This window comes from Anomalospiza imberbis, chromosome 1 (assembly GCF_031753505.1).
Source record: "Anomalospiza imberbis isolate Cuckoo-Finch-1a 21T00152 chromosome 1, ASM3175350v1, whole genome shotgun sequence".
Lineage (NCBI taxonomy): Eukaryota > Metazoa > Chordata > Aves > Passeriformes > Viduidae > Anomalospiza > Anomalospiza imberbis.
In genome coordinates this window covers 108,168,879-108,195,425 of record NC_089681.1, presented here as the reverse complement: position 1 = coordinate 108,195,425, position 26,547 = coordinate 108,168,879, and the positions used below count along the sequence as shown (strand labels likewise).

At 39.3% G+C, this 26,547-nt stretch overlaps 1 protein-coding gene and 1 long non-coding RNA gene across 2 annotated transcripts in view; one reads left to right on the top strand and one right to left on the bottom strand.

The window, feature by feature from the left end:
- The window catches only part of GLB1 (galactosidase beta 1), a 41,069-nt gene extending 21,932 nt beyond the window's left edge, over nucleotides 1–19,137 (top strand). The window contains exons 11-16 of the mRNA XM_068204810.1: nucleotides 2,239–2,313; nucleotides 7,827–7,916; nucleotides 9,032–9,145; nucleotides 10,153–10,284; nucleotides 13,650–13,889; nucleotides 17,676–19,137. Coding sequence (XP_068060911.1) covers nucleotides 2,239–2,313; nucleotides 7,827–7,916; nucleotides 9,032–9,145; nucleotides 10,153–10,284; nucleotides 13,650–13,889; nucleotides 17,676–17,936 — 912 coding nt within the window. The 3' untranslated portion in view covers nucleotides 17,937–19,137. The remainder of the gene's footprint in view (nucleotides 1–2,238; nucleotides 2,314–7,826; nucleotides 7,917–9,031; nucleotides 9,146–10,152; nucleotides 10,285–13,649; nucleotides 13,890–17,675) is intronic.
- The window catches only part of LOC137482541 (uncharacterized), a 71,213-nt gene continuing 58,071 nt past the window's right edge, over nucleotides 13,406–26,547 (bottom strand). Inside the window, exon 3 of the long non-coding RNA XR_011004119.1 lies at nucleotides 13,406–13,418. This is a non-coding gene — a long non-coding RNA (uncharacterized lncRNA). The remainder of the gene's footprint in view (nucleotides 13,419–26,547) is intronic.

Genomic DNA, 26,547 nt, shown 5'->3' with positions numbered 1-26,547 from the left:
TGGGTGGGGCCAGCTTTTCCTTGCTGTAAAAATGCACAGTGTCTCCACAAACTGGAGGCTGAAGTAGAACATGGAACCTGTGTCTGGGTTTTGAATAGCCTTGCATTGAAGGCTGTTCCGATGAGGCTTAAAAACAGGTTCCATGTGAATCCCAAGGCTCAGGCTTGTAGTCACTATCCTGTTGCGTACCAGCAACATTCCTATTCACTAGAAGGCATTTTTATACTGAGAGTAGATCTCCCAAAACTGTACTACACTTTCTCTAGAGTTGAGAATGCCTTTATCTCTGTAACTGTGGAAGGCCCGCTGTGGATTTTTTTTTCTTCAATTTCACCATTATCCCTAAGCCTGATGGGATAAATTGATGGGATAATTTTGATGGCCTTTCCAAGGGGAGTTTCCTGTCTTGATACAGCTTTTCTCACCAGAGAAATCCACAAACTTCCTGATTTTGAATTGTTTTCTTCAAGGTGCAAGACCCCTCTCTGAGATGTAAGTAGTATTCTAGTGCAGTGAGAGAGCCTTGATAAGATGTGAATTATTCACTATAACCCCAGGTGTATTGGGTCATTTTTTGTTGTTGTTGGTTTGTTTCTTACTTTGCATGTCCATAGATTTTCAGTGAAGTTTTCTTGTCACTGCTGTGGATTCTAAACCTGTAACAATTGATCTACTCAGCTGCAGTTTGAGGTGAACCTGGTGAAAGAAAATGCAGTTACCTGTAACAAATGACTGTGTTCACCATATTAGCTGTGCTACAAGGATAACATTAAAGTCTTCCTTTACAATTTCCATTAGTTAAAAAATGTAATGAAGAATTTCAGTCTACAGTTTCTTTCAATTGCTGACAGCAGCATTTTAATTTTTACTATTGGAGCTGAAATTTCCTGCTTTTGATTTCTCCTCTTGAGTGAATACAACTTCTGTTTTCTTTAAATCTGGATATCTTGACTGTGTTCCAATACAAAGGAGAAGAAATTAACTTCCTCCTTGAAATGTAAATCAGGCTTTCATCCATCCATAACTGACACTTGACAGGGTAGCATTGGGAATTTATTGCTGTGGTCTGATAAAAACAAAACATAAAGCCTCCAGCTAAACCAAAAACCCTTTCAGCCCCTAATCAAATTTATTTTAAAAAACCCTGACAAGTTAAGCACTCCAAAGTCACCAAATCTGCAGATGGAGACAGTCTTCACAAGGTTGGTCTTTTGTACATGTGTATTAAAATGTAGTCTTGGATTGCTTGTTCACATGGGTATCTCATCTGCAGAAGTTTTTTCTCTAATATGCAGACAGGCCATGTCTAGTTAATGAAAGAACAGATGGGAAGAGTGGCTATTAAATAATGGCAGGAGGGCAAGAAGGGGATGATGGCAAGGAGAAAAGAAGGTTATAGGCACAGCAAGGAGAAGGCCAAGGTACTGGGCAGAAAGCCACTGTCTGGTCTGCCACACCTCAAAGGTGTCCAGGAAAGTAGTGAATGAGTGGAGGCTCTTCATCCCTTCTCTCTGCTGATTTCTGGTGATTATTCTTAAAAGTATAGGACAAGAAGCAGCCAGAAGTAGATGGGTGGTCAGAGCGTTTCTTTGTCATGTTTCCCTGTGACTGACTGGACAGTTGTCTAGAACAGGAACAGAGGGAAACTAAAGGTGGGACCTCAGGGGTTCATGGAGCTGTGGTCTCCAGGCCTGCTTCTCAAAGACCCCAGCCCAGGTAGTAATGGAGTAGCAGGTAGTGGTGGTGGAATATCGTAACACCGAAAGGAAAGGTACAAGAGGCTAGTAATTCCTATAAGGAAGTGTTGCTCACTAAGGGTCAGAGGGAAGGGATAGAAATACTGTCTTACAGATTTGTAAAGGTTCACTCAATCTCCCATGAACTCTGGAGAAGATTGCAGAAAAGCTGTGGGAGAGAGTAACTCAGGCTGTAGCCACAGGAGGGCTCCAAGGGCACTGGGAATTTTGGTAGTTCACTTTCTTCATTATGCTTTTTACTTTTACCTAATCTTGAATAGTTATTAAAAATTTTTCACCATATGTGATCAAGTAGGATTTTTTCTTTTTGTTAAAAAAAATTCCATCTTAAGACTAGATGCAGCTGTAACCTTTAGGGAGATTATTTACTTTTAGCCAAAGTTATAATTTTGTAACTTGGAAAGTGTAAAGTGAGAATTAAGTTAAAGTGTGTTTGTATTTAACTTGTGTGTGTGTGTGTTTTTTCTCTTTCTCTTTCTAGTATAAGCAGTTACCAGAAGGTCTTATCCCTCCAACAACACCCAAATTTGCATACGGAAAGGTTCGCTTGCAGAAGGTAAATTAACATCTGTAATACACTGTGTATCTTTTCATAATGCTCTCTGTTTGCTTTTTATAAAAAATATTTATGAGGGTGTCACAACAGGCTCTAGATATCCTACAAAATAAAGGGGAAAACCTTGAAAGCAGACTTTGAGGAAGAAGGAATCAGAGTTTGGGAGTTAGGAATCATGCCCATATTAGAAAATGATCAAATGCAGCTTACCTGGCTGCAAAAAGATAGTGTTTACAATATGCAGTATGTGCCTGAATCTTCACTGAACTGAAATGAATATATTATTAACACAACAGATTCATAGTTGTTAAAAATAACTCATGTATCAGTAATGTAGCTGGGGGAATGTTACCATGAGACTTACAACAAAGTGTTTCTGTAGCTGGTGATACCTCTAAAGTGGAAGGAAAAGTAGGATATACGTATTTTAAATACTTCCAGGCATTTAAATTTTGAATGTGGAACATTTTTGATACATTTGAAAATCTTACTGATAAAGTTTCTGACAAGATCTGTAGCTGATGAGAGAAATTAAATCAGTTTCCTGCTGAGGAAAAAGCACACAGAACTAAGCACTCAGAACCCAGCCTGTCTGACAATAGTGGTGTAGCTGGTCAGCTCACAAGTATCTGGGGTTTGACTGTAGCACCATCATTTTAGGACCAAGGACAATTTTTTGTGAGATATGTTTGAGAACTAGAATCCTGCAGTGAGTGAAGTGGATGGTTTAATGGGCAACAGAGGAGACAGCAGATATGAATTTAGCTATATTTTTTCTGCTGGGCACAGACAAGTTTTGAGATGGAGGATTACTGCAGTTGATTTGCTGGGAACCTTAACTCCTAATACTCTGATTTCATACTTTGTAATTTCAATTTGGCAGTTATTTTTCCAGTTAGTGATGTATCTCATCTCTGCAGCTGAAGCATTGCAAAATTTAGTAGTGATAAAGCTTTACAGGCATTTTCATGTCATTCCGCTCAAGTGGTGGGCAGAAGTACTTTTTGCATAAAAGTGGTTATCTGTGAAGTTGAAAGAGATCTATATCACTTTCAACAATCTTTGAGTGTCTTCTTCCCATATGAGGTTTCAGTGAACTGGCAGTAGTGACTAATTATAGGCTCTTATCGCTACACCCACCACTGCAGCTGCTGTCTTTGGTTGTGAGCACTTGGCAGCCCAGTTATCAGATATTGATTCTCCCATCTTGTCATGGCTCATGGCTCTCAGATAAGGCTATCCAGTTTCAGTAGAATGAAGAACTTTCTCTTTCATGCCTTCAAGAAATGAGTGCTGCTGGACTCTCACAAGAGTCAGATGACCAAACTTGCTCAAATATTGCATCTTTCATCTGACCTGCACCTTAGACACTTTGTGATTTTTTGAGAGGAAGTGTTTCACTCTTCAGGCATCAGTTTTAGGAATGCAGATGGCATGTCTAAACTTCCACATGTAAGGTTCCTGTCATGCCTGTACACACACTGCCATCTTCACTGAGAGCCTCTGGAATTGTTTTCTGTGAAGAAGGCTGCCTTTTGCTCTGTGACCCACTGCTTAGTTTCAGCAGCAGTCTGCTCTGCTGGGTTACCCTGCAACACAAGATGAGTCTCCAGTCACAGAGGGTTTGTACTGCGCCAGCCCAAAGCTGCCTTCCCAACTCCATTCTAGCCCCAGCTGGAACCAGTTCCAATGCACCTTGTTGTGTGAAGAAGCCTTAATGTATTTTGGTGAATATCAGAGAGGGAATATTCTAAACAATAGCGCTTAGCTTTGGTAGCAGTAAACTTCCTAGTTTTGTCATTTGCAGTGACAGTCAGTGCTAACACAGATACTGTGTGGGTCTTCACTCTACAGCTGAGGTCCAGCAGTCAGTCTGCCATGGAGAGCTTTGAATCTACTCCAGTGAACCAACTCCCCTGACACTTTTGCAGAAAGGATGCAAGAAAGGAGACTAGTATTTTCAGGGGTCATATGATGTACTTTACAGAGGTACATGTAACCAGAGCAGGATGTTCTCTATCTCTTTTGTCCTCAAGATATTCTGTGGCAGTTCAGTCTTTAAGTACCAATTCCCCTGATGAGACAATTGTTCATTTTGAACTATTGATTTATTTTAAAGAATCCTCCTGAGTGGAAAAAATACAGTTTATTAAAAGATGCTGGAAACACTGAAATGGCTATGTAAGAGCAAAGGCAGGAAAGCAGGTGATATGGAAAAAATCTTGTTGGATAGATGCAAAAGAGAAATGTTGAAGATTGGGAATGAGGGCAAGCAAAGGTAGAACCGCAGTAGTTGGGCTCCAGAAGTGTGAACAAGATGATAGGTTTTAAGTATTTAAGCCCCAGAACTTGGGAAGCATTCTTTCCAGAGGGGAGTAAATGATTCTTAGTTCCTGCAGTGTGTCCACACAGCTGTGCAGTCTTGTGAGCAGGTGGTAGTTTCTGGTTACCAGAAACTTGGAGGGCCCTGAGAAGTGCTTGATCACAAGGAAGTGCTTGCCCTAGCACAGCTGCCTGCAGACTTATGAGTTCTGGAGAAGTGTTCAGTTCTTAGGATGTGGAGAGCTCAAGCAATAGCAAGTAGCAGGCAGTGCTGGTGTGTGCTGGGGCTAGAAAGGGGTTAAGCAAACAGGATATTACCTGTAGTCGATATTCCTGTTGGAGCTATTTAGTTTTTTTTCTTTCATGCTTGACTTTACACTTGGGTTTTGAAGACTTTGCTCTGGAGGATTAAAAAATATTGCTTTTTTTTTTTTTAGCAGTCATCTGTTGTTTTACAGGTTGTTTTTAAAAGTTCCTGACAATATTTTTAATTTTTAAGTTTACTGTTAAATTTATCTTGTGATACTGATTATCCACTAAGTAGCAGTCAACAGGGATTTGCAAGACAAGACAAGACGAGATCTTGCCTTGAAGATTTTTTTTGTATGTACCACCAAAGACTGAAAAGCTGAACAAAAATTAACTACTGAAGTTTCAAAGAAACAAGCTTCTGGTGATCCCTAAGTGAATCATACATGGTTGACCCATATTCAGAATAAAAGTCCCTTTGGTAGCAGGGACTTAAAAAAAAATAAAACAGGCACATGTACAAGCTGCTAATACTCAGGTCAGCAAGGCACAGAGCAGCATTTGTTGCCACTTAGTAGCTCATTCAAGTGATGACCATGTCTTAATGCTGCTTGTATTCATTTCTGGTTTTGCTGTCCACCTAGGGGTAAGAATATTAATGCCCATAGGATTGTTCAGTTCTATAAATTACCTTTGTCAGTGTTTGTGCATCTCTGGCTTCATAGCTCTTGTTGAAGACCTGGTAGCTAAATCTGTCCTGTGGCCTGGCACGTCCTGCATATTGCTGTAGCATTACTGGCTCCCTTGGAGGAGCACAAGATAAGGAGTGGACCATGTATGCAGTCTGGAATGTTTGGGAAATTTTACTGTATGAAAGAGGATTGCTATTTTAGGTATATACATAAAACATAAGAGCAAACTACTTTGATCAAAATTTTGCAAGTCATGTTAGACCAGCAGTCTTCTTGCCCAAGTGAACATGCTTAGCTGTAGGCTAGTAAGGGTGACCCAACCTCCAGATAGTGTTGGTGTTACCTTTTATATACTTATGGCATCCTTTTACTTGCTTGTTCCTAGCTAGAGTTAAGACAAGCTCATTTCAGAAGTCTGTTTAGATCTGTGTCTACATGGTTGTTGTGGTTTAATCCTGGTAGGCAGCTGAGCACCATGCAGCCAGTCATTCTCTCCCCCAGTAGGATGGGGGAGAGAATCGGAAAGGTAGAGGTGTGAAAACTTGTGGGTTGAGATAAAGACAGTTCAGTAGGTAAGCAAAAACTGCACGCATAAGTGAAGCAAAATAAGGAGCTCATTCGCTACTACCTTTGTGGAGGGAGGCACTCAGCCTTCCCCAGGGACGCAGGGCTCCATCATAGAATCATTAATGTTGGAAAAAACCTCTAAGGTTACTGAGTCCAAGCATTAACCCAGCCACTACTATATTCTTCACTAAACCATGTTCCAGAGTGCCACATCACACACCTTTTGAACAATTGTATTGGTTACTTGGCAAGATAAACACTGTTACGCCAAACATCTCCCCTTCCTCCTTTTTCCTCCAGCTTTTGTTGCTGAGCATGACAGCAAAGGTACAGGATATCCTTCTGGTCAGTGGGAGTCAGCTGTCCCGGCTGTGTTCCCTCCCAGCTTCTTGAGCATCCCCAGCCTGCTCTCTGGTGAGAGAAGCAGAAAATTCTTGACTCTGTCTAAGCCCTGCTCAGCAATAGCCAAAATATTCCTGTGTTACCAGCAGTCTTAGCAAGAATCCAAAACACAGCCCCATGCTAACTACTGTGAAGAAAATTAACTGCATCCCAACCAAAACTGCAGACTTAATTATGTGCACATAGACAATTCATGCTGGCTTCTGTTGCATCGCTGTAAAATTCTGTATGTACAGTCTAATATTTCAGTACAACTTTCATGTAAGTTCTACAAAAATTCAATATTTCTGTTATTGAAGTACCTTCAGAAGTTTGTACTGCTATGAGTTCTCTTACAGTATGATTTTACATGATTTTAAACACCTTCTTTTTTCTTCTTTTTAAATAAGCATTTGAATGTAAATCTGGTATGTGAGAGGTATTTGAATGTCTAATGTGTAGTTACCACTGAACAGTGATGGTAATTCTGGGGAAACAGAATGACATTTTCATGAAAAATCACATGAAATTAATTTTTTGAGCTTGTAAGACACAAGGCATATTGTGTGCATTTTGACTAACCTAAAACTGATAGTGGTGTTTGAGAGAGAATCATAGATGGGTAGAATATTCCATAATGGCAATAAAAGGCAATTTAATTGTACGTATCTAAGTCCTTATTCAGCAAGGTATTTCTGTGTGTGACTAGCCTAAACCTTGCTCCCAGGCTCATTAAAACCAGTCCAGCTACTTATATTTGACAACTTAATTACAGCCTTAGAGTTTCTAAAATCATTTAAGACTAAATAGGGTAAATTCATCTTGGATGGCTCTTGATGGAATTAAACTGGAATTAAACTATCTCTACTTAGCTCAGAATGATTCCGGAGTAACTCAGTGGAAATCAGTGGCATTTTCCCTAGCTTGATTCTAAGTATAGCTGAGCAAAATTAAGATTTGTATTAATCATCCAGAGCAGTTGTGTTAGTGTATACAACTTTTGTGAGAAATTACTGAGGTAGTTCTAGTTAAAAAACAATGGGTCACTTTTATTTTTATGAATGCATAGCAAAATTAGAGCATCTGTTTTTATTAAAACACTGCTCTACATGTGGCATGTTTCTTTCAGAGCTCATCAGTTGTCTCTGCTATATTGTATTTTAAATGTCTGCAAGGATGGTGTAAAGATTTGTTAACTTTCTGGACACATGGAGCTAGATGACTTGATGGCTGGATGTGCAAGCTGTTATATTTGGACTGAAACTTACTGACTTTCATATATCTGCCTTGTCTGTGCTGCAGGCCAGCACTGTGTTGGAGGTTCTTGATGGACTGTCACCTTCTGGACCAGTGAGAAGCACTTACCCATTGACCTTTGTTGAGCTAAAGCAGGTGAGGCTTCCCTTCAGTAGGCACTTTGCAGTAATTTTGTGGAGTTTATTTGAACAACCCTCTGTGGTATTACTCTTCTTATGTCGTGTCTCACACTTTATCTAGCACACAAGTAAGAGTATTATAAAGGTATCCTGGATTTTTGTTTTGGAGGCCTTTTCATATTCTACAGGGCTCCTGTTTTGCACCTGAGGTTTTCTTATTCCTGTGGATGTAGGTGTCTGTGCTGTCTAGGCTTTCACCTTGATTTCTCTCCTCTCTGAAGTATTAATTTTCAGGTCTTAAAAAGCTTTTTTTTTTTTAATAATCTTCATAGCCCTCTGCTTGATCTGCTTCAGTAGTTCTGTATCCTCTTTTCCTGAGGAGCCCAGAACTTAACACAGCACTGCAGATGTGGCCTCACCAGGGCTGAGGAGAGCGGTGGGATCATCTCCCTTGACCTGCTGTCCATGCTTTTCCTAATGTCCCCAGGATACCGTCAGCCTCCTTGGCCCCCAGGGCACTGCTGGCTCAGGAACAGCTTGTCCACCAGGACCTCTAGGTCCTTCTTCACAGAGCTGCTTCCTAGCAGATCAGCCCCTGGCCTGTGCTGGTGCATGGGGTTATTATTCCCCAGGTGCAGGGCCCTGCACTTGCCTTTTTTTTGAAGTTTGTTATTTACCTCTACACCCAACTCTCCAGCCTGGTAAGGTCTCAGGAATGGCTATGACTTTTTTTTTTTTCCATTCCTGATGGGGAGCTTATTGAAAATTGTTCCAAAATGTTCCTGATGTAAACCATGTGGTATTTAATGGATTACTGGATAATGTTGACTTGATGAATGTATCAATTTATGGGCACTGAGTGAGAAGTGAACTTACAAGTTTTTTACGTAAACTCAGCTATAAAGGGATTCTCACCAGTTTATCTAAAGGTAACACATTACCTAAAGGTCAAAGTAAACTCTAATCTGAAATGCTGTCTGTGATAGTCACTGTCTGAAGTGAATGAAAATCAGCATTTCAGTGCAGGCATGTAGGCAGAAATGTGTGATATTTTTAATTCATGACCTGAATTGAAGCAACAAATTACTTGGTTCATTATTCTGTTGTTTTTTTTTTCTTTTCTTTTCCTAGTATTTTGGATATGTACTATATAGAACCACACTTCCAAAGAACTGTGTGGAGCCAACGCTACTGTCTTCACCTTTAAATGGAGTCCATGATCGTGCCTATGTCTCTGTTGATGGGGTAAAATCACTGTTTGCTGCTATTAATTTTTGCCATCAGTGGCCTTCATGAAAGTTGAGCATGCAGACTGGGTTTTTTTTTAACTCCTTTCTCCATATCACCAAAGCAACCCTGATCGTATTTAATCACATGAGGAAAATAAGGAAGCATATACTTCATGCATACCAGATGTTCAAATTAGTATTTCAGAAAACATGACTATCTTTTGTCTTGCCATTTTTGACATATTTGAATGTTGATACATGTGCATGACTGAGGTGAATAAAAGACCTGGAGAATGGATTTACTTGCAGGTTTATGGAATATGTTTGTGATATATATACTTGGTGACTTTCTGCAATATTTGCAAAGATTTTTTTATTAGTTTTCTCTTATTTCTTCCTTTGAGGGTGGAAGAAGGAGGAAGCCTGAGCCTATGTCTTACCTTATGAAACTGGCTTCTAACCACAGTTTCAAAAAAAAAAATATTGTACAGAATGTAAACTTAGTCTTTCTTTCCATAAGCAAGGTTTTGGCCTTGCTTAATGACAATTAATATAAAGTAATGTATTTTACAGTCAATTCTTTAGTTAATATTTGACACATACTGACTCTCATCACCTTTGTGTCCAGATCAAGCTCATCTTTCCTTGTGTTGTGGGAATAGGAATAAATAAAACTAAATATTGTTGCACACATAATTGGAAGATTAAGCCAATTATTAAATCACTGATACTGCCAAAATCTTTTCAGTCACTGGACTAAATTTGGGAACTTGCTTTTGTGAATGAGATGGATCAAAACCCCCTATCACATCCAGTTGATATACTGAAATGTGAATGTTGATGTAGAAGCCCTTTGTGTATGCATGTGCTCACATGCAGGAGGTGGAGAGGAAAGGGATTTTCTTTACTCTTTTTTTTCCTTTGTCACTTTTAATCTCTTCATGCAAGTTGAAAAAACAAATCATGGGGCATTTTTGGTTTTCAGAGGTTACTGTTTTCTTCTTCTTGTTGCAATTCATATAGGTACCTCAGGGTGTCCTTGAAAGGGACAAATCACTTAATATAAATATAACTGGGCAGGCTGGAGCAAATCTGGACATCTTGGTAGAGAATATGGGCCGAGTCAACTTTGGTAGATACAATAATGACTTTAAGGTAAGTAAAATCTGTTGAGTTATTGGTTTGTGATGGCTTTTTGTCTTTTCTACTGGTTAAAAAGAAAGTAGTGAATTAGGAAGAGCACAAAGGTCAGGATTAGACAGTTGTAACTTTACAAAAATATAACTAATCACTAGTTTCCATCTGAGTTTTCCAGTCACCAAAATCAATGTGAAATTAAAAGTGATAGGCATCTTTTAAACTTTATTTGTTTGTTCGCTTGCATTGTCAGCCAAAGTGTTACCCACAGTATTTTCCAGCTGAGTTAAGTTTGTAGATAACAATATTAAAATTGTTTCTGTAAACTCCAAAAATGGGTTGGAAATTGGTCCAGAACTTGATTGAACTTTGAGGCTTGTGAATCCTGGGATTGCTTTTGGAGGCTGGAGGGATGTATGTATGTGTACATAAATAGACTGTTGTATCTTTCTTCTTGTCCCATTTCATTTGTCAGCAGTGTACCCTTGCAGTACTCTGAGTGTGGCTGGGAAAGGCTGTCCATGAGCATTTCAGCATGCAAAAATGCCAGTTCACCCAGACTGACCTGGTGTTAGAGATAATTATCAGAGAGCTTCCCTGTGCTTCTGGATGTATGCTACGCTTCAGGACTGTCACCTCCATGCATGAGTGGCTGTGATGGGTTGACCTTGGCTGTGCTTGTTCTGTCACTCCTCCTCCACCAACATGAGAGGGGGAGAAAATACAATGAAGGGTTTGTGGTTCAAGATAAGGACAAGGGGAATCACTCAGAAATTACTGTCATGGTCAAAACAAACTCAACTTGGGGAACTCAATTTATTCTTAAATATATCATCAAAGAGATGCTCCCAGAATCACTGATGGGCTCAGCAGTGGGTCTGTTCCAGAGTCAGTTAGAACTGTCTTTGTCTAACATGGGGCAGCTTTTGGCATCTTCTCAGAAGAGTCCCCACTGCAGCTCCCCTTGCTAACAAACCCTTGCCATGTAAACCCCATAGCACAGAGGTACCACTAATGTAGCACTACGAAGGGCAGGGGCAAAATGTAAACTTTTCTGGTTTTAGACTTAATGGGATCCCCAGTGCTGCATAACAGTCAATAAAAGACAGGAGTGCTGTAGAAGTGAGTCTTGAATTATGTTTGTGCTGTGTACAGTTCACAGCATGCCTTTTTTTGATTTTTGATATTATTAGGATGCAGTAGGTAGCAGTAGTGCCAACTGTGTTCATACTGTCTCTTCAAGGTTCTTTGCCTTTATCTGAGTGGAAGGGGAAGGAAGCTGGTACCCCAGTGTTTTGCCTTTATGTTGAGGCAGCAGAAACATTGCTTTTATTTATTTATTTATTTATTAACAGGCCAGATGATAAGGAAACCTATATGCTTAGTGTTAAATTAAGGTAAGAGAATAGAGGTTTAGAGGTTGGATTAAGGAGGTGCTCAGTTGCTGTGGTTGAGCTGAAATTCACACTTATACCTTTTAACCATATAAGAGTGAAAGCTGGTTTAAGAGACATGTCCATGGTGAAAATAATCCTCTAAAAGCAGGACCCTTCTGTGTAGAAAAGGCATCCTTCCTTGGGTAGCTTTGGACTGTGTGCATTGCTTCTTTCTGTAGACTCCATCCCTCCTGCTCTCTTTTGTGTTGACTTTGAAAACAGTGTAATTATACCTTGGGTTTTAAAAATCCATGTGCTTTTGAAAATCCAATTAGGGGAAGAGGTTCCTGTCTTGTGAAGCCTTGCAATTTCTGGCAAAGAGAATAGGTTTTCAGGGTTTTGTTTGTCTGGAGTTTTATCACCTTTTTGAGCTTTTGAAATGGAACTAGGCATCTAGCTTTGGGAAGGAATCTTGGAAGGATTTTGGTTTTAAAACATCCTGTTGATCTAAGTCATGTTGTTAAAAGTCACAAAGGAAGGAAGAGTGTGGTTTCTGTAATTTTATGTGTCTTTTCACATGCACACTGCCACCTGTATCTCAGTTTTACTCAGAAAATTTATATCCACATCTTGGTACACTGAGTTGCTAGCCCAAGACATTAACTTGCACAATAGCAGAGAAAGTGGTATTTACTTACTACAGATCTTCTCCAGATAAGGATCATTGAATGTGTGTTCTTATGTAGACCTAAGTAAGAATGTTTAGTAGGTACTTAATATAATTTGAAAAATCACTCTGTTCATAGTGCTTGTGGATGAGCTTAGGGAGGCAAGTTAGAAAGTTCAGGCTAAAGTTATGTTGCATTATTTCTGTTGATTGCTAGACAGAGTAGAGTCTAGGTTGTACAGAAAAGTTTTGACACTTAATTTTTGACACTTGCAGATATTTTATTTTGACATAAGCAAAAAAAAACTCCTGTTCTATAGAGTGGACATTAGGTAAAGGAAGAGAAAACCACTTAGTGCTCGTACAGATGGTGAGCCTTTGGGAGACAGTGATATGAGATACCACATGAGCCTTTGGGAGACAGTGCAATGCTTATGAGATACCACAGCAGACACACATTGTATAGGCTCTCCAAAGCCATGGAAACTGTGGTTTTGCTTGTTCCTGTGTGACATGTGATGTTTGCACCATAACTTGTGTTGCACTGAAAACCAGCTTCTATGCAGGGTCTATTCAAGCAGTTAAAACCAACCCCTTGCATTGCACTGAAACACTGCCTTAGGAACTATTACTGTAACAAAATTAGTGTGTGTGCAGGGGTAACTTGATGTTATTTTCATTCTTCTTAAATTATGTCCTTACCTTGCTTTGGCATTTGGTGTGCAAGTACCCCGGTGTGCTGTGAACCACTGTGTACATGGTCCTATAGAAATGAGATGGGCTCCCATGGGCTTGAAGCTGACTGTAAGCTGAAAGTATTTCACTGAATTGGGCATGTGCATCGATTTTATGATACTATATCTTTTCTGGAGAAGATTTGTGGGAAGTAAGTGCCACTTTCTCTGCTATTGCGCAAGTTAATATCTTGGGTTAGTGACTCAGTGTTATCAAGTGATGGTATCTCAGGCTTAATGATATTTAATGTTGCTTCTCCTTTTTATTAAGCCTCAAGTTTTGGAATCATGTCCATGTAAAAGCAAAACAGAAGTTTTTCCAGTTACAGGAAAAGAATTTGAAAAAAACCCTTGTGTATCAATGAAAGCCTGAAACTCTGAAGAGGAACAGATCTTTCACAGAGAATAAATGAAGCTCTTTATTTTTAAACAAAATTTATAACTTGGTGAAGACCAGATGCTTGTTTTTTTCATACACAGATAGGCAGCCAGCTGTTACTTTGATTCAGTTTTTATTTGTGACTGAATTATAGTTACATCCAAATAGCTTCAATAACATCAGCTAATTATATTTCTGTGTTGTTTTTTTTTTTTTCTTCCTCCTAGGGTCTAGTTTCAAATTTAACTCTTGCTCAAGATATACTTGTGGGATGGGAAATCTATCCTCTAGACATAGATGGAGCAGTGAACTATGACATTATTTATCTCCTTCATCACCCGAAGAGATCTGCTGTCAAAGCACTGAGTTATGAAGTACCTACATTTTACACTGGTACTCTTTCAATTCCTGGAGGGATTCCAGACTTGCCACAGGACACCTATGTCAATTTTCCTGGTTGGACAAAGGTACAAGTTTTTTTTTCTGTAAAAACCTCAAAGTCCGTTTAGAAAGCTACTGAAATGTCTATGGACAATCAAAGTCCACCTCTCTTAGATGGGTAGAAGTTGGTCGTAGAAGCGGGTGTCTCAAATTTATTTAAATTACTAAGAAATGCATTCTTTGCTTTAAGTAAATCTGGGGATAAAACATTAAGAAAAGGGAGACATATTCAAAAGATACATAGTGTTGATCTAGAAAGTGGAGCATCACAAAAAAAACTCAAAACCAAAACAACTGAACCAATCCACCCAAGTTTTTCAACAGTGAGAAAAATTAACTGTCAGGCTGTTTAGAAGTGTTGCATTTGGTTGTGCAGGGTTTTTTTTGGATCATATTTGAAGTGCCGTGTTAGGAACTATGGATCCTATTGAAAAGCATAAAGAGTGTTGGACTCTGTGGCTGGTGGTGTGCCACAGATATGGATCTAATGCATGGAGAAGGTTACCTGTACCTGGGCTGAATGGACTGGGGAGCACTGCTGTGAGAAGCTTGTGGGCAGATCTTTGCCAATGGGAATTTTTCACAGGGTTGGAATGTAGCTAGAGCAGGAAGGAGTGTGTTTTCACAGTGCCATGTCTGAAACCACCACCATGCAGGATGGATGAGGAGCAGCTCAGCTGCTCCTGGTGGGAGGCAAAGAGCAGAGTGTGTGCACTGGAGTGTTACTCTCGTGGAAGCCGATGTGTTTAAGTCCAGGCTTTAGGGAAGTACCTGTGGCAGTGTTAGGTAGCAAAATATTTATTTTCTGAAACAATAAATTTACTGCTATTAAAATAAAGTGGGAGAAGGAGCTGCTTTTGATCTGTCCCCACTGCTAGTATTGTAGTGGTTAAAGCACGCATAATATGCAATTCAATTGCACTTCACAATATGCAATGTGATGCATTGCATGCTCTTGGTGTTGCTGACACTGAGCTTAGATGAGGAAGTCTGACTTAGTCCCTGTTCTTGTATATGTGCATGTCACAAAATTGCTGAATAAAATTCAAAAAATAGCTTTTTTCATGGCAACTGGAATCTTAGACCTTTTTAGTAAATTCCGTGACTCTATCAATCATAAATCTTCCTCAGGAAGTGAGGTGGCTATACCTGCCACTTGGCAAACTGGCATATTTAAAATGGAAATGTAGTCCAGGAATTCTTAGGTACTGGTGGAAATCTTTTCCTCTGATCTCTGGAAACCTCTGTTTTGTGTAGTTTGTATACCCTGTAAAGCAGTCCTGGGGAGAGATTCCAGATGAAATTAAGTTTGGCTGTTGAATTTATCCTTCAAGCTTTATATGGATTGGACAAGAGTTTTAAGTAAGATACCTGGAAACTGAGACTTTCAGATAACTTTACAAATGAGCAAATGCCTTTAAGGTAGATGGCTATAAATTCCACTAACTGTATGTGGGCCTTAGTTCCTTGCATGGCACTGTGTAAATTGCTTAAGTGTGGAGTGGGATTCTTAACAGGAATTAAAATTCACCTATCTGAGTAGTTGAAAAACCACAGAAGCAGCACTTCTCAAGAAAACTTAAAGTCCTAATGATGGTTCTGCCTTTGCAAAGGCAAGGAATATAGCATGAGGGACAGCCTGGAAGGAAAGGTGCAGAATTAACAGTCATGACCTGTGTGTAGCTTGCTTACCTTCAGGGCTTCTTAAACCCTTCAGCAATAATAAAACTTACTCTACACTCCACATGAGGAATTACAATGCCCTTAAGCATACATGCCACTGAGTGACTCTTTAGATTTATTGGACCTTTTTCTTTCTTCAGAAGAAAAGAGGATTTGGAGTCAGAACTGTTCTTGTTTTCTGTGGAATCATGGACTATAATTGCTGTCCCTGCTAAAGGAAATCTTGCTAGTAAAGATTAAGTTCCTCCCTCTTTTATTTTGTCTAGGGCATATTTATTAGTAGATATAATGTCATAATTTGCTTGTTTGGTGCATACAAATTCCTGAGTGGGGAGTCTTTAGAAACTACAATGTTAATAAAGACAGTTTGGAGTTGAGAAATTTAAGTTGTCAGCTTTACTGGAAAAAGGAGTTACAGCCAGTGACTGATTCAGATCAGAAACAGAGCCCTGTCTGGTCATATCTCCTCCATCAGAACTCTAGTGCAGTTGATTCCCACACTAAACACCTACTTCCCACAGGTTACTGTCATTCTCTGTGAGAGGAGGGCCACTGTCTAGTGGGTACACTCACTCATCCATCTTGTGTGTGGGGAGTTTGCGTTCATGCCATGTTTTCTTCTAAACCTACTACAGAAAGTAGTGAGCTTGAATAAAGATAAACTTGATTTAAAAAAAAAAAGCATTTGAGGTCAAGGTTTATTAACACCTTGCCAGAACAGTGCAAGATAAGATCTAAATACCACGGAAGTGGATACAGAGGTGAAATAACTCAACTGCATTTGTATGTTACGAACTCCTTAAAAAGTTTCTCTTGTGAGTTTCATAAAATTTGTTTTCATAAATATGTGAAAAAGGAAACACTAGAAATATACCACTAAAGCAGCTTGAATGGCAATACTTGTTATATTACATTTGTGCTTCTGTAAATCGTGTTAAAATATTCTGATTTCAGCTATCCCAAACAACTTTAGAAATCACTGAATGCAGTAAAAGTCCTATTTCCACTGATTCAGACACTTTTATTATGTTTATCAGTGTATAACCATGCCATTAGTCTGATTTTCCTCTATGTTTTGATTACCAGACTGAAGCAAGAGGGTTTCCATCCTTTTTCTTGACACTAAACTCTTGTTTGGTATACAGTGAAAAGACACTTTGGTGGCGTAAAAGCAAATCATTTATGCAAATCAGCAGCATATCCTCCCTCTGTCTTGCTTAAGAATGAAGACTCAGCTCAACTCAGTAGGAGTCAGTTTACAGTTTTACTAAACAATCTGCAGCCTGCCAATTTATGGACTTTTGGAAAAATCTGCATTTATGTTACTTCAGTGTGTCTATAGATAAATTAGTGTTTTGACTTTTTTCCTTTTTTCCTTGCCCATTTTTAAAAAAATCTTTTGAATTTAAAGTATTTATAATGTTAGTACAGTATTTTGAGCTAGGGGTTCTGACCACCTCCACTATAAAAAGCAATTTTAAGAATTAGTATGCCACAATTTCATTGTACTTAAAATAATAGTAGCAGATCTCAAGGCTTTTAATGGTTGTAAGTACAACAGTACTTCATTGCAGTGTGATTTTGCAAGTACTTTGTTAACTAAGCTATTAAAAGTAAAAGAGAGATCTGAATTTCATGTGTCTAGACAAGGTGTATCTTGCCCTCAAAATCACAGAGCAGGGACTACCAAGGTGATGTAGTCTTATACTTTACAGAGCCTTTATAAGAGCCTTAGGATCTGCTTTTTTCTTCTGTGACTTCATTCTCTTTTTAACAATTAGCTTCAAGCAAATACAATTTTCATATTTGTTTTGGTCATAAACTTGGGGCAAAAATCAGTGCAAGGAGCCTGCAGATGTTTTTCTAATTATTGTCATATTTGGAATTACTTCAGTGTTTTACCACTTTCTTTTTAAATATTAGTCATGGCTTTAACTGCTCAGGGAATTTAAGTTCTTTTGACTGTCATAAGCTTTTTCTTGTACAGATTTTCTATCCTTGTGTTCAATCAAACTGAAAGGTGAAGGGAGTTCAGTTATTTTATCAAGAATTATATGCTTGAGTCGATTTTGTCATTTCACGTCTGACAGATTATTAAAATGTTGTTATTTTTTTTTCTCTCTTAACAGGGGCAAATTTGGATCAATGGCTTTAATCTTGGTCGCTACTGGCCAGCCCGTGGTCCTCAGCTGACCCTTTATGTTCCAAGGAATGTACTTGTTGCCTCGGCACCAAACAACATAACGGTGTTGGAGCTGGAGCGCTCTCCTTGCAGCACCCAGGCGTGTGAAATAGAATTTGTAGATGAACCTAATATCAATGCAACCCTACAGCATGAAACTGATAAACCCCCACTCTTTGTTAGAGAACTATGGATGAGGCATCTATAATGATTTGAGTATTTCTTTATCTGCCCCCCTCTGCCCTTTGCTTCCCTTTCCCTCCAACCATACTGTTTAACACCAAGTCTTCGAAAAAGGGAAGTTATTTAGGTGAGGCAACTTCTTAAATTCTTCAAATACATATTTTTTTAAAAATCAGTTAAATATTGAATTTTTTTTTTTTAATAAAAGCTGGAGCTTTGAAATTTGCCTTGGACTGTGACATTGAACTCAACTGGAAGGTAATGTTTCCATCAGCCTAGTAAAAACTTAGTCCTTGTACTCCGCTTATACTGCAGTAACCTTCCTATGTTTTCATTTTTTACCATATTTTGCAACTGGAGAGAGGAGCCTACAAAAGGTGTGCAGCCCCCACTACCTTGCTGGTTTCACTTAAGTGGACTGGTAAGTCAGAGCTGCCAATAGACAAGACACTTTCAGCTTCCTTAAGCACCTTATTAGAGTATAGGCATCATTTTAGTTTCATTTGGCTTACTACCAGCATTGAGTGGACCTCATTTTTTAATGCAAGTGACTTTCAGAAAATTTCAGTTGATTTCTTACAGGACCAGTGAGAAAAACTGTGAAAGAGAGCATTTGAATGCCAGCTGGTCCCAACAGCAGTAACATGGAGTCTGCATCTGTCCCCTCTTGGAAAGCCAATTTACTGCTTCCCTATTGTTATCTCTGAAGACTTAAAGTAAATTGATAAGTACAAGGACATGGGAAATTTAGGCTGCTTTGGTGGAACCACAACTTCTGACTAACCTGCCTGCAGAATGTGGTTTTAAAATAATTAGTTTTTCTTTAATTTTTTTTGTTTGAGTTAGGGTTTTTTGTTTGTTTGTTTTATTTCTTTTTTTCCCTATTGGTCATGGTGTACCTGCTTTTCATAGGCCAGCACCTTGGAATTGGATGCTTTAAGTTGAATTTTATTTCTCTTTTAGTAATTAATTCACATAAATTGTTTTGTTCCAGTAAACTGATGGTCTTTTTAAGTGCCTGATATTTGCAAATATGCACAAACTCCATCAGTACATTTGACTTTCTGCAGACAGAATCTTGATTCTTGTGATTTTGATGTCAGTCATACAAATTCTATGGTGATATTTAAATAACAGAAGATGATCAGATCAAGTATTTTCAAAATGTGTGATTTCCTCCTTTGATTTTTGTCTGACATTATTAAAACTATTCTTTAAAGATTAAATTCTTCCTCTGTGTGTTTGAGAAGGAAAAAAAGGATGAGAGAATTATGAGCATTTATATTAAGGGAGAAATGAGATTGTAAAGTCTCTGTGGATGAGGAGTTATTCTTGTTAATGTCTTGTTTATTTTCTCTGTTATGAAGATCTGTACAAAGAAAAATGGAGCAGCTATAAAGGGCTGAGCATACACTGGAGGGGCCACCCTTTTCTGAGACGGCCAGTGCCAGATCCTGGCTATTTCTTCTGGTGAGGACCAGTACTATCACTGGAGAAGAGGGTGTAAAAGAGCACCACCCACTTCATGTCTGTTCTGTGTTTGGCGTGTTTGATGGGCTTTCAGAGGAGACAAATGTGGCTCATCCAAGACAGAGCGGTTCTGCTCTTAAATTCTGACCTCAGATGTCAGTCCCAGGGTCTGAGGGCTGTGCGTTCCATACCCAGACATGACAGATTTTTGGAATGGTCTGCTCTGACCCAGATTCTTTTCTTTCTTGGCACCATCCCTATGGAGAACCTGGAATGTGCTCTGCATGCAGTTAATTATCAAGTATTAATTACCTCAGAGCTAGGCCTTGAAAGTAAGGGATGAAACAGAATCAGTTTTTAACTGATGGGTTTTGTGGCTTGGGGTGTGCAGAATGACACATGTATTCTATTCATGTATTATTTAAGCTCAGTTCTGTTACAGCTGGGAATATTTTGATTTGTATGGCAGTTAGTGCTGTGAAGGCAGTGGAACTCCTGGTTCTCACTCTAACTTCAGTTTACATCATATGTGTGAAAACGTAGTGTGATCTGTGAGACTTCACTTTTCACCATAACTATGTAATATTACCAGCAAACAGGCTTTGCATCAAGAATTATAAGCATACATCTAATTACTTCTAACAATAACAGTAACAACATGGAAAGAATGGGTTTAAAGTTTTTCAAGTAGGGCTCTAGACAGCATCTTTAGCATACTTGCCTATATACTGCTTTCAGTGAAGTGGTCACCTGTCTACAGAAAAGAGCTGAAAATTGTGGCCCTGATTACTAGTCCTCTTCTACCAACATGGAAACACTGCTAGAGATGTTACTTGACTTGATGCAGAAGGGAGGTCCCTGTGACAAAGGACCTTCAGAGTACAGCTCTAGGACGAACCTGTTGTCAGTTGCTGCTGCTTTACCCAAGGATGTGTCTGCAGGTGCTGCAGCTGAGTGTTCTGCCCTGCCTGTGCCCACACTGGGGCACTGTGCCCACACCACATGCCGGGGACTTACCTTACATTTCCTAAGGTGGCATTTCCTCCTTTGTAGCCTCAGGCAGGTCAGTTATTTTAACCTGTCCTCAAATTAGTTCAGCCATGTCCAAAGTGGAAATGTAATCAGAATTAAACCTTCTGACCGAGGGCAAATGAGTAAGAGAAGAGGAGCCATAGAGTTACCTGGCTCACTTTGACCCAGTGGGCAAGGCACTTGTGGGTCTAGTTTCAATTTGTTTTTGAAAGGCAAGGTATGAAAGCATTGTCAGACCCCTGGCTAATACCTGTGCTGTAGTTGTATGAACTATTCCAAGTGCTGGAGTTCAGCAGGATGGTGCCTCTGGTGGAGGCAGCTGCCTCCTGAAGGCCTGGCAAGAAGGAATATTCCTAATGCTAAAACTGTGGGTCCTCAAATCTTTCCTGATGCATCTCCTTGGGAATTTGCAAGTGCTTTGCTTGCACAGGAGCTGAGTAATGAGCACAATATTCTCTGATTTTGGCAGACAGTGCAAGTATGGTATTTGGTCAGAATTAGTTCATAAAAAACAGAATTTTCACACTGATCCCCTCTGGAAGGTAGGCAGATGCTTGCAGTTTTGTGGGGGGATGGCCTTTAAAATCTACCCATAGAGTAGCTGTAGTGGCTCAGCTTAGCACAGATTGATTTATTTTTTCATATTTTTTTTCTCTGTAGTGGGGTTTGTAAACTTAGTCTATAATCCTATCTGTGCATGAATGAAAGCCTTTTAATGTGATTGTTTGGGATGAATGAGCAAAGAGAAGAACAAGAACTGGCAGTGTGCTATATAGTTGAATTCTATTTCTTAATTTATGTATGAGACTCTTTCATAATGTAACTACCTTACTACGTGTTAGTCAACATTTCCTGGTCCCTGAATGATAGGATTGAGACTTGACCTTGTCCTCCTTTAGACTCTCTGTGTCTTTTGTAATTCTCTGGTGCAGACAGCTCTCCAGTCTCCTGCTATCCAACCTCTTTTGGAGCTTCACAGTGCCTGTTCTTTTCTTTTGCAATTTTTTGGATGAAATACTCATTTTTTGTTTGCGCAGTTTGAATACTTGCAGGAGTGACTAGAAATAATCATTCTGCCTGAACAGCAAGCACTATCCACCTGACAGATATGTGTCAGGTGTTCAGAAATGACAATTACAGAAGAAGGATAATCCTGTGGTTGGCAGTGTGCTCTGAAGGAGATGATGCTGTTATTGTACAGACTGAGAAGGTGACAACATCTTAACAGATAACACAGGATGAAAGGTTTGTAAGAGATGATCTAGCCCTATGTCTCTCTACCCTAAGGCAACATTATTTGTATAAATGAATACTGTTAAATATTCTCAGTGTGTTTCTTTAACCTAGTCTTCAAGATTTTTTGTGATGAAGACTCCAGTCTTTCCTGGGCAAGTTATTCTAATGTTTACTATTGGAAACTTGTTAGCAGTAACCAAAGCCATCATTATATGTAAGCCATGTGTGTAAGCCAGTTATCACTTTCACTGTCCACAGCCAATACAAAGTGTGTATTTGTGCTCTGAGCTGTTTTGTGCCCTCTCTCTTACTTTCTTACCTCTCTTTTAACGGTATTTAGAGAAGTCTTAAGAAGTGCAGGGTAAGATTTAGCAAGGATGTGAAAGGGCAACCAGCTCCTGAATTACTTGGTCCAGGTGCTACAGCATCTTCCTGATAGAAATTACTGAGTTGCAAGAAAGTTGTCTTGCAGGCTGGGACTTAAAGGCATAGCAGTTAACCTCAAACTGGTTGGGAGATCGTGTGACAGAAGAAACTGGAAGCTGCAGAATGGGATCTGCTTTAGTAGTTCTCTTTCAATAAGAAGGCAAAACTAGTCAGAAATAGATTATCCTGGAACTTGCTGCCATGGGCTGAATGGAAAAATGTTGGAAAAGTACATCACAAGGATCTTTCTTATGCTTTTGCTGAATAAAGTGTGTATGTTTAAAAATCCCTTTTCAGAAGATATTTCCTGTTGCTTGTTACGTTATCAAATATGGGAGTAGTGACCTTCTCCTACTTTGGGAGAAATGTTGAAGCTCTGTATTACCACAAGATGTTTCACAGAACCAGAGCTTATTTCAGGTAATGCAATCCCCTTTGACTAGCATATATGGTGTGGCCAAGGAATTTGGGATATATTTAAGAACTCCTGTTTTGGACTTTAGCACATACACCTGTCCCTCAGGAGGCCAGGATATACAGAGCGCCAAAGCCAGGATCTTATGAAGGTACCACATGTAACTCCATAGAGTTGGAATGGGAAGCAGAGAGTCTCTTGTTCCTCAGACTCCCCAGCACACTTTGATAGCAGACCCTGTGCCAGCATCACAGTAAGATCACTGTCTTGTAATCTGGTGTTGCAAGCTGCTTACAGCTTACAGCTTATGATTGTAATTTAGCCTTTTAAAATCTTAATCTTTTGGTAGACAAGAGAGGAGAAAAAACCAGCACCCTAATGAAATTGAGTATTGAGTTTGAAACTCCACCTGGAGGTACCTTTGTTAAGTAGAGTGGATCTGTTGAATATCAGTGCAAATTCAGTAGGAAATTGCTGCCAATATCTATGATCTGAAAGGCTTTTCCTGTTTAAGTTTTTTTATTCACTGTAAGTATATGCACTATTTTTAATAAACTCGGTGTTTCCATAGGGCTCATGCTTCTATACTAATATTAACTGAGCATTTTAGCTGTTTGTAAATGTGGGCCAGAGCACAGATCTGGGCCAGTGTGGGCAGATGCCTAGCAACTCACCCCTCTGATGCAGTAGGTAAGAAATTCTTACCTATTTGCTGTTTCATTCTTCCTGAACTCTTGCTGGTTCTTCCTCTCACAGTAGGAAAGGCTTTCGTGTAGAGAAATTTAAAAATTCCTTCAATATGTCTTTTTTTGTCTAAAATGGAGTTGATCTCCAGTCCTTCCACCTATCCATCGGCAACTTGCAAGCTGGATGAAGATGCCTGTGCATCCAGCTTGCTTACGTCTGTCTCCTTTCTTTTAAATCTCATTCAGAGGTTCCTTTTCTCAAGTTCATTGTGGTCAGGTGTACAGAGTGAACACTCTTTATGGATCTCTAGTCTAAATTTAACCAGAAGTCTGCTCTGGCTGTAGACTTGTCCAATAGCACTGTCCAAAGCACTTGCCCTGGGAGAGATTGAACTGCTGTTATGTCTTGTGGCTGTGGGATCTGGTTTTGTTCCTGTGCTATGGGTGAAGGGGTTGGCCAAAACACAGGATGAACTGTTGAGGAGAAGGAAGAAAAATGAACTGATAGCTTGCTCCTAACCTTCCTCATGCCTTGCTTGTTGCTGAGCTTTAGACCTTTCTTCTGTTTGCTAAAAGTGTTAGTTGCTCTTCTCACAGCAAACAGAAATGGAATAATACAGAAACTGTGCAGAAGAAAAATTGGCACTCTTTTCTTGTGTCTTCCATGTTAAATTCTATTTCTGGATGTTGAAGCACTCTGCTGTACCATCAAGACTTCCTGGAAGACTTTAAACTCTGAGAGATGGGTCTGAATCCTGCATACACTTTACATATTTTCTTTTAATCTGTTTTGCTTTTTCCCCCTCCAATTTAGGATGTGGTCTGTACTAATAATAAATAGGTAGATTCAATGTGCTGAAGAACCCAAGAACCTTATAGTGAACTCACAAAGTATTAGCATGATTTCCTGCAAAATAATTGTCTATTGTCTTCTGCATCCCCATCTGTGTTGCTTTCCTGGTCCTTTGATCCAGAGCAGTATCTACTTCAAAAGCTGAAGGCAAGACAACATGAATCTTTTGACTGTGGCCAGAGACACTTTCAGACATGACTTTGTTTAAAGCACTGAGTCCATCTAGCTTGTGTTGAAGTAAAGTTTAGCAGAAACAGCTAGCAGCAAGCTGCCCATTTTTAACTTTTCCTAGTCTAACCCTTCAGGTCTGTTTACTTTGATTCAAACACTTCAGAGGTGCTGGAAAAAATAAAAAGGTAGACCCTGTGTGGATTAGTCAAATTTTGTACTCTTCTTAATGTCTTTTATTGTGATAAGAGGGACCACATACCATTACCACCCCAAAACTAAGCTTTTTCACCCCAAAACTAAGCTTTTTACCCATCCTAGGAAATTAGGAGAACTTGGACAGATGCCAGTAATTTAGATGCAAGAGCAGATGCTACCTAAGCTGAAATGAGCCAGAAGGCTTTTTGTTGTGGTTTTGTTTTTATCTTTTAAATTCTGAAAAACTCAGTCCATGCAAAGATACTGAAAAGAGATCACAGTAGTAGCATACTTGACTTGCATAAAAGTTGTTTCTCCAGTTACTGTAGGTACAGTACAAAGTGTTGTAACTGGGGACATTTAAGCACTATGGAGCTGCAAGCAAAAAAAGAATATTCAGTGTTACAAAGCATGATCTGGATGTGAAGTCTAATGAAGACTAGGGAAGGCATACTAATATGTTGGGTGAAGGGTGGGTTCTTTTTTGGTTTTGGTTTTCTGTTGGTTTTGCTTTCCTTGTTTTTTTGGGTTTTTTTGTTTTTTTTTAATTGAGGATATTTTTTTGTTCTTTTTAAACTAAGTAGGTTGGCATTGGAGAGGGGAAGGAAAATAATTTCCCCTTCTGGTGCCTCCAGCTACATGCTATGGCCTTGCATGTCACTAAACTGGCAAAGGTGAATGATGCTGAGCTCTGTAGTTTTCAGATGTCTTAGCTACATGTGGAGAATTTTTACATGAAAGAAGGAAGGTGAACTGTAGGAAAGGTTCAGCTCCCCTGGCTGGATGTGCAATGTGGGGAAAATTCATCCAAATCCTAATAAAAATCTGCCTAACTGCAAGAATGGGGAATGTCCATCAGTACCAGCTCTGCTGGTAGTTTCTCCCCACCTGCTTGTCACCATCTTGTCTTTTATTTTATCTGAGCAAGATAGAAGCCATGCTGGTTCTGTCAGTCATTGATAGGCATCACCTATTTTCAGTTCACAAAACAATAGGTTGGATGATCTCTGGTTTGCTTTCTCTGTGGTTGCTGGTGAGCAAGCACCTTCTCTGGATAATAACCATGCTGTTGTACTTGTCCTGCAAGGTGGAACCTTGAGAGATTGCTAAGGTTTCTCCTCTCTCTGAGTTCGTCAAGGATTTAGCACAGCTCCCAAGAACCCTTTAGTCTCCGAGGCTGAGAGCTTTAAAAATACACAAAGATCAGCTCATATTTTTTGTTGCATTTGTTCTCTTTATCTCATTTAATAGAACTTTGGTTTTGTGTATAAGAATAATGGCACTGAGTTTGCCTAAGGTATGTCTAGCCCAGTATCTTCTTTTGAAGCACAGCATATCAGATCATCTCTTTTTGAGTTTCAGGACCTAGAAGTTTAGGGTGAAATCTTTATTTCGTACAAATTTGAGCTGAAATTTCTGAGTTTTTAAGCTCTTTCCAGTACAACAGACTCAGCTTTGACTGCTGATTCAGCTGCTTGCTTGCCATGACTCAGTTTGCAAAAATAACACTCCAAAACTCTGAAGTTCACGCTCTGCAAGACAAACAGCAACTGAAATAATTTAAAAGTATAAGCTCTATTCAACAGCCTTGGTTGGTGCTCCATAGTGTATTCTGATTTGAGAGCTTGCTCATTTGTTATCAGGCTGTAGACCTTTTGATGCAAAATCGCGATGCTGGTTTGGCTTTGAAAGAATGTTCCTATCCTTTCTTGTGAAGTTCTGTTTTTTCCTATTACCTGTTTTAGTGCGTTCATGCAAATTGGTGAAACCCCCGCTGATTACAAATGTCAAAACCTCAGTTAAATTGGGTAAGCAAGTTAAAAAGAGGTAGGGGTTTAGTCTTCAAACCTTCATGATTCAGGACAATGACCCATTGGCTGAGAAATGTTTGGAAGAAATTGCTCAAAACCCAAGACTTGTGTTTAGAATAATGCATTATGAAGTTGTTTTCATCTTCTGTGGAAGGAGATTAAACTTTCTGGGCTGTGAGTAAATGAGAGTGCACGGTTCTTGATGTCTTGAGACAAAGCAAGGAATCTAACAAGTAATACACAGATTTTTGTTTTTCTAATACTATCTAATTGTAGTACTTTTTGTCTGCAAAATGCCTTGTTTTGCAAAGGAGGGCAGAGTTTTGATTTCTATTTGGCAA